Consider the following 8,717-nt stretch of genomic DNA (forward strand, 5'->3'; position numbering starts at 1 on the left):
AAACGAGGATGGCAGGAAAACATCAACAACCCGATCATCCTTCCTGGTATTGTAGTTCTTTTAAAGATTTCTCACCGGTGAATGACACATGATGTAGCCCAGCGGTTAATCCAGTCCTTGCGCCAGCTCGTTAGAAGTGAGCTACGTGCATTAACTGTGTTCCGATCGCCATGATCCCTACACAGTGTTCATTGCTCCCTACTCCATGAGTGGGGGAAATCTGTTGAAGTTTACTTCACTTCGGAACATGGGCTGGAATTGGGAAACTTTTTATTCTGACAGTGTATGATTTCTATAAACATTACAGAATAGAACATGATCAATATTATCTTTCAACGTTCAATTTAAATAATTGTAATTGCACAAACTATGTAGGCTACAATTTCAATTTGTTTATTGTGAAATAACTCAAACATTTATGTTTTTTTTTTCCTGTCCTCTGATAAGTATTGTTCAGGGCTGCCTTTCCCAAAAGCTTTAATGCTTTCTTATGATACTTTTGGGAAACGCAGCCCTGTTTGAATGCACTGTCAGCAGTGAGTGAATGCTCTCTGTGATTAATTGGTTCTGATTTGCAACATTTGCGTGTGTTCAGATGAGCAGGAAAATAGTTCTATCCTACACAATTATTTACTAACTTGAATGCACTGTCAGCAGTGAGTGAATGCTCTCTGTGATTAATTGGTTCTGATTTGCAACATTTGCGTGTGTTCAGATGAGCAGGAAAATAGTTCTATCCTACACAATTACTCGCTAACAAAGGTTATTCGTCCAATTCAATGCATATTGTACGCATTATTATTATTATTATTTTTGTTAAATAAGCAAAACCACTGGTAAATAACCGATATTTTTTGTTTGAGTATCGATACTTTCGATACTCGCGTCAGTATCGATACTTCGGATCGATACGCCCATCCCTACCTACTGCAACTTTAACAGCAAATAGAACTGATTCATGAATAATTTAAGGGGAAATGTTTTTAAATTGACATTAAATGGTTAATTGAACCAAACTGTTCAAAAGAATCACTTTAAATGTAGGTATTATTTCATTCTCATACTTGAAAATAGCATTACAAAAGTTCTTCACGATGCTTGGAACCCCTCTCATTGGGTTTGTTTATTAGACATTGCCTGCCTTGTGACCTTGGAGAAACGGCACGGATACATTCATACTACAACAGCGGTTCCCAATTCCAGCCCTGGCTAAATGGTCATACCCGCTCTATTAAACGGCAATGCAGGAAAGCAGAGTTTAAGTGAAAGAAAGATAAACTTAGGGTCTCATATGAAATGTTCTGTGAATCCTTCAAACATTTTCAAATGGCTGTTAACAATGCTAAATCGAATTATTTATCTGAAATAATTGCTAAGAATGCCCATAGGCCTAAGGTCATTTTTAGAACAATTCTGAACAATTCAATTGATTCTGTCCTGAACCCTACCACAATAGGCTACTCTGCTTCAAGATTTGCGAAAAGTTCCTTGAATTCTTTGTGGACAAAATTCAAGATATCACAAATATCACCACCAGTTGTGGTTTGTTCTGAATCCCTGTACTCCATCTCACTCATTCAGCTGCAAGATATAGTTTCTTCATTGAAACCTACAAATTCTCCTATGGATATCATTCTGTCACGTTTTCTTAAATATATTTTTAATTCGGTTGCCCCCATCATATTGGCCATTATTAACAGTTCTCTGACCAGCGGAGTGGTTCCCACAAGTTTCAAACATGCTGTAGTGCAGCCTCTCCTAAAAAAAACTAATTTGGACCCTGATATCCTAATTAATTACAGGCCCATTTCCAAGTTGCCATTTCTATCAAAAATTCTGGAAAAGGTATTTGTTTTATTTTTTTTACAGTTTTCTTCTTATCTGACTGACTGTAACATGCTTGATACATTTCAATCAGGATTTAAAGCTTTTCATAGTACTGAGACTGCTTTGCTAAAAGTAACAAATGATATCCTGTGCTGCTTGGATTCTGGAGACAGGGTCATCTTAGTTCTTTTAGATCTCAGTGCAGCATTTGACACAATAGATCACTCCATTTTATTAAATCGTCTAGAGAGCGTGGTCAGCATTCAGGGGGTTGCATTAAGTTGGTTCTCATATCTTAAAGGTCGTACATTCTCAGTTAATATGGGTAAGCATAATCCATCCTCAACATTGTTCACATGTGGTGTCCCACAAGGTTCCATTTTGAGTCCTCTGCTTTTTTCTTTATACATGCTTCCTCTTGGCTCTATCTTTCAGAAATATTATGTCTCTTATCACCGTTATGCTGACGATACACAATTTTATCTTCCTGTCAAGTCAAGCAATGGAAACTCTATCATAAATCTATGATTTCCTCCTGTCTGGAGGAAGTTAATAGGTGATTGTCAGAAAACTTCTTAAAGTTTAAATGAAGACAAATCTGAGGCCATTGCTTTTGGATCTTCATTGTGTGTCGCTAATATTGGAAACCAAGTAGGTTCTCTGTCTTTAACACTGCACAACAGAGCCAAGAACCTAGGTGTTGTCTTTGATTCTGATTTATTTGACAAGCAGATAAATTCTGTCGTCAAAGGAAGCTTCTTTCATCTCCGATCCATCGCCAAATTAAAACAGTTCCTCTCAAAGAAGGATCTAGAATTAGTGATCCATGCGCTTATTACTTCTCGACTTGATTACTGCAATTCAATATATATGGGTCTATCTCATTCCTCTATACATCGTTTGCAGTTGGTCCAGAATGCGGCAGCTAGACTTTTGACGAGCACTAGGAAGAGAGAGCACATTACTCCTGTTCTCACTTCCTTGCACTGGTTACATAATCGATTTTAAGGTTTTGCTGTTGGTTTATAAAGCTCTGCATGGGCTAGCACCTCAGTATATTGCTGATCTCCTTAATCCATATTCTGTGTCAAGATCTCTCCGCTCTTGTAACCAATTGCTTCTTTCTGTTCCCCGGTCCCGTTTAAAGATTAAGGGTGACTGAGCTTTTGCAGTTGCGGCTCCTAAACAGTGGAATGCATTTCCAGGTGCCATGAGATCCTCGCCCACATTGGACACTTTTAAATCTACATTGAAGACTAATTTATTCTCTTTAGCCTATGGTGTTGCCTGAGAATATTGGGTTATATAGTTGTTTATGGTCTATTTTGCACACTTTTATTTGTATCTTATGAGTTTTTTATTTGTTGTTGCTTTTGATATTGTTTAATTAGGTTTATAAATTGTACAGCACTTTGGTACAACACTTGTTGTTTTTAAATGTGCTTTATAAATAAAAGTGAACTTGAACTTGTTAGATATCAACTTTCTTAGTATTCCTCAATCTATTAATTATAAACAATATAACAAGAAAAAAATTATAAAGGAATGTCTGTTTTTTTTATAAATTAAAACAAAAAAAGTGTATAGGGTCACTAGCGACTGGAGGTAATAATGTAAGTTTATTTTTCCTGCGCAACAACAATTAAATATCTGATGACCCAATACCTGCAATTCACCTTTTTTCCTTAAGGTGGTACTGCTTGATAAGCCAGATGCTGAATGTACTGGGGAAGTGCACTCTGACAATGACAGTGATGGTAAAATCATTTGCTCAAATTGAACACTTTTTAAGTGTCAAGAGGTAATGAAATATGCGTTATTTTATTCTTTTGTAATTAAAATATCAGGAGAGACTTATGCTATTGCAGCAGTTAGAGATCCATCCGTGCTGCATATATAGGTCCGGGTCGCTAAAGACCTGAATATGTAAGAATGATTGGCGAAACATTCATGCATATAAGGGTTAATATAGTGATTCAGTTAATGTGAATGTCAAACCTCAGTATTTTCAGTTGACAGTGTGGACTCTTTAGTCCATCATAAAGCAGCTTCACTCCTGAATCTTGCAGGTCATTGCTACTGAGGTCCAGCTCTGTCAGATGGGAGTTTGAAGATTGGAGAGCTGAAGTTACAGTTTCACAGCACGTTTCATCAAGACCACAGCCATCAAATCTGCCAAACAGAACATTCATGCTGATTACTTTTTGATGTTCAATGTTTCTGCAATAACTTATTGTACCCTTCATAATCAGGACAGCAAGATATTTTACATCATATTTTGACATTTTATTGTTTAGTGACATAAAATATTTGATCAAACAGCAGTCAGTGAAATTACTCACAGGGCTATTCTGCAGCCTCTCACAGCTGGAACAAGTCTCCTGTAATTTTCTTGTAAGGACGTGAACCTCTTTGGGTTGAACTCATCCAGCACCTTCTCTGACATCAGCAGTATGTAGGTCAGCACTGTGCACATTGAAGATGAGAGTTTTCTTTCTGGATGTTCATTTGAACTGGCGTATCTCTGGATTTCCTCATATAATGAATGATCCTTGAGCTCAAGTAAGCAGTAAAATAGGTTGACCGAAGCTTCATCTGAGATAACGTACCCATCTTGTACTTGTTTAATGTGCTGAATTGTTTGTCTGATGCTCTTTGTGGTGTCTTCAGTGTGTGAGATCAGGCCTTCGAACAGATTTTGACTGGATTCCAGTGTAATGCCCATCAGAAACCGCAGGAACAGGTCCAGATGTCCTCTCTGACTCGTCACGGCTTTAACAATAGCCTTTTGCAATAGCTCCTGCAATGTGACATTTTCTTCTGGCTCATCAAAGAAAAACTGAAGCTCCTGCATGTTCTTGTTCAGGTAACAGATGAACACATGCACTGCAGCAAGGAACTCTTGAACACTCAGATGCACAAAACAGAAGAACTTCTTTTCATGAAGTCCTTTTTCCTTCTTAAAGATCTCAGCTATCATTCCTGTGAACTCGGTGTCTTCACTCACATCAATACCACATGCTCTCACATCTTCCTCTTTAAACACAATGGTTTCTTTCTTCAGCTGTTCAAACGCTAGCTTGGCTAACTTTAAAATCGTTGTTCTGTTTGAATCTAAGAGCTTTGTACATTGTCTTTCTTCTTGTTCATCGTACTTCTGGTTCTTCATGTCCATCTGTATCAGCAGGAAGTGAATGTACATTTCAGTGAGTGTTGTGTCAATGTTCTGTGCATCGTTCTCAATGAGAATATCTTTAAATACTGTGGCCGTGATCCAGCAGAACACAGGAATGTGGCACATGATGTAGAGACTACGAGATGTCTTAATTTGTGAGATGATTCTGGAGCCCAGAGTCTCATCTGTGATTCTCTTTCTGAAGTACTCCTCCTTCTGTTGGTCTGTGAATCCTCGCACCTCTGTGAACAAACCTACATACTGAGGAGGGATCTGATTGGCTGCTGCTGGTCGTGAGGTCACCCAGACAAGAGCTGATGGAAGCAGATCACCTTTGACCAGACCTGTAAACAGCACATCTACGGATGATTTTTGCTCAACAATGGCTCTTTTTGATGCTCTACTTTTAAACTTTAAAGGCATATGACTCTCATCAAGACCATCAAATATAAACGCTAGATTGCATTCCTTATATAGCTTTGTTTTCTCCAGGTCCTTCAGTTCAGAATAAAATTCCAGCAGAAGCTCATGAAGACTGAAATCATCATTTGTCATAAAGTTGATCTCTCGGAATGGAAGCAGGAACACACAGTCTATATTCTGATTGGCTTTTCCTTCTGCCCAGTCCAGGATGAACTTGTGCACAGAGACAGTTTTTCCAATGCCAGCGATGCCCTTGGTCAGCACAATCTTTTTCTCATTTTTTCCCCTCAGTTCAGTAAATATATCATTGAATTTGATTGGTTTGTCCTGTGGTAGTTTGTTCTTGAAAGCATGATCAATCTTTAGAATCTCGCGTTCCTGATTAACATCTTTCATATCTCCCTCTGTGATGAAGAGTTCTGTGTAAACATCCTTGAGATGTACTTCATTTTCTTCTTTGCCCTCAAAAATATGTTCTGCTTTCTCCTTCATGATGGATTTGTGGGTTTCCAAGAATTTTTTCAGAATCAGATCTGTTATAATAGATGATTAAGTTAATAAAACAGGGTAAAAGCGAAAACATTTTAATTTTGTTAAAAACATGACAAAGCTTTTACATCAGCATGATCTCCTCAGAATTCATTTGACATACTGTTATTAAATTCTTTTTAAAAAAACACCAAATACTTTAAATATACAAAGATGGTGCACATATAATATTTGAATGGGAGAAATTGCAACGTGCAATATGGTGGAATTGTCCCACTTCTAAATAAAAGAGCCAAATGCTAATTGTGACCCTGGACCACAAAACCAGTCTTAAGTCGGTGGGGTATATTTGCAGCAATAGCCAAAACTACATTGTATGGGTCAAAATTATTGATTTTTCTTTTATGCCAAAAATCATGTTCCATGAAGAGCTGTTGTAAATTTCCTACTGTAAATATATCAAAGCCTAATTTTTGATTAGTAATATGCATGGCTAAGAACTTCATTTGGACGACTTTAAAGGCGATTTTCTTAATATTTAGATTTTTTTTTGCACCCTCAGATATCAGATTTTCAATTAGTTGTATCTCGGCCAAATATTGTCATATCCTAACAAACCATACATCAACGGAAAGCTTATTTATTCAGCTTGCAGCTGATGCATACATAAAAATTTTGAAAAATTGACCCTTATGACTGGTTTTGTGGTCCAGGGTCACAATTGGTGAAGTCATCGAGTCACTGCAGCTGCACTTATAAGCTCTGTAGAAACAGTCAGCTTTCTGAGACATGCTTTTAGGATTGTGCATGCACAATGGCTGGTCTAGCCAGAAAAATACACTTTTCAATGCTATTTCAGTATACAAAAAAAAAATTTATGAGACACTGGTTGTCAGATTTCATTGTTGATTTCAAATTTACTCATAAGGTTGATGAAAAGCTTTGGAGAATTTGAATTCAAAAAGATAGGAGCTGTACTTGCATGACAGAAACAGCTGCTCGAGAGGCGCTTCAAAGATGGCTGTCGAGTGAAATGACTTGCCTTAAAGGGAATTTGGTAATACAGTCTTGAGGTTTTCGATTTAAGTCACTAAATTTGTCATAAATGTATTACTTTTCATATTTTTTCAATGCCAAATGTGTTAACCAGTACAGAGGATAGGGCTTCAGGAACAGCTGGAATGCACTATTTCTTTGTATATAAGGTATACTGGCATGGCCATTGCTGCTGGTCACATGGTGGTTGGCTGAAGTTTTTTGATGTTAAGGAGATCAGTGGTGCGGTGTGGTTAGATCTGGTGATCACCCCTCACATTTCACCCCGTTCTAAAATTAATAATGCTCTCAACCCTAATCTGTCCAACATGATGAACAACACCACTGCATGGCAGTGTTTACATTTAAAAAGTCATGAATAATCTTACACTAACTGTGATTTGTAAAGTGAAAATTGTGAGGGGGGGGGGGAACATGGTTTTGAATAAACCTGATAAGACTGCACCTTGTTTTTCTGTGTGTTTCTGTGCCATCTCTGTCTCTGAGTTTTTTTGTGGCTCTGTGAGGAGAGAGAAGAGGAGAGTAAAAAATGTGAGAAAAAAATATACAGTTATGTATGTTTCTTGTCCTTTTAGTTATATTTAGGATGTGACTTTGTTCATGTGGCAGTTCTTCATACTGTACATCCGCAAAGACCATTGATGACTGAGAAGCAATCGTTATAGTAAGAGAAATCTAAATCTTACATGAACTTTAAAAGGAATAGGGTTCACAATCACGGAGCATTATTTCATTATCAAGCTATTAACTGACTGCTAATAAGCAGTGTGTCTCAGAATGCATATCTACTGTGATAGTACCATTTACTGCAGTGTTGCAGATGATGGTCACTTGGCCTTTGATGGTGTTTCCAATGAGTGTAGGAGAATTTACAATTGCTCCCATATGAGCATTCACACTAACTACATTGTGAGCACTGCTGCTCATCGGGCCTGGAATACAAACAAAGAGATTAATTACATTTCCTAAATGACAACTTCAACATTACTGATATTCTGTTCTTCATTACCTTGCTTGTGATTCGGCTTTTCTTCATCCTGCTCGTCTAGTGTGTCACAATGCTGCTCAACAGATGCCATCGTCCTTCACTGACTCACTGCTGTTGGACATGAAGAAAAAGGTTTTTAATAGCTACATGTCACCAGACACTTTCTAAAAATAAGTAAGAACTATTTGTAAATAAACAAAATATATAAAATATATTTTGAGTCATTAAAATGTCTCTGCATGGATGTATTATTAAGTATATTTAAAATATAATAATATGGGGCTCATTCACTAAGAATCATGTAAAATATTAAAATGAATAGGAAAAATACCAGACTGGTCATGGCGGAGGTGTTGCAACAATATATAGTAATATTCTCAATGTTACTCAGAAAACAGGATACAGGTTTAACTCATTCGAAAATACTTCTGCTTAATGTTACACTGCAGATATGCAAAAGAAATCTATCGTATCTCTTGCTCTGGCTACTGTGTATAGACCACCAGGGCCGTATACAGATTTCCTAAAAGAATTTGCAGATTTCCTCTCAGACCTATTGGTTAAAGCGCTAATTGTCATAGATTTTAACATTCACGTTGATAATACAAATGATGCATTAGGACTTGCGTTTACTGACCTAATAAACTCTTTTGGAGTCAAGCAAAACGTCCCCGGGCCCACTCATCGTTTTAATCATACGCTAGATTTAATGATATCGCATGGAATCGATCTTACTGATATAGATATCGTACCTCAAAG

At 37.2% G+C, this 8,717-nt stretch overlaps 1 protein-coding gene across 1 annotated transcript in view; it reads right to left on the reverse strand.

Annotated features, from left to right (window-relative positions):
* Positions 1 to 8,049, reverse strand: part of LOC107655025 (NACHT, LRR and PYD domains-containing protein 12-like) — an 18,909-nt gene extending 10,860 nt beyond the window's left edge. Inside the window, exons 1-5 of the mRNA XM_016442417.1 lie at positions 7,980 to 8,049; positions 7,771 to 7,902; positions 7,416 to 7,469; positions 4,170 to 5,958; positions 3,826 to 3,999 (exon numbers count right to left, since the gene is read on the reverse strand). Coding sequence (XP_016297903.1) covers positions 3,826 to 3,999; positions 4,170 to 5,958; positions 7,416 to 7,469; positions 7,771 to 7,902; positions 7,980 to 8,049 — 2,219 coding nt within the window. The remainder of the gene's footprint in view (positions 1 to 3,825; positions 4,000 to 4,169; positions 5,959 to 7,415; positions 7,470 to 7,770; positions 7,903 to 7,979) is intronic.
* Between the last annotated feature and the right edge of the window lie 668 nt (positions 8,050 to 8,717).

The sequence above is a fragment of the Sinocyclocheilus anshuiensis genome, unplaced genomic scaffold (genome assembly GCF_001515605.1).
Source record: "Sinocyclocheilus anshuiensis isolate Anshui unplaced genomic scaffold, SAMN03320099.WGS_v1.1 scaffold1181, whole genome shotgun sequence".
In the NCBI taxonomy this organism is placed as follows: Eukaryota; Metazoa; Chordata; class Actinopteri; order Cypriniformes; family Cyprinidae; genus Sinocyclocheilus; species Sinocyclocheilus anshuiensis.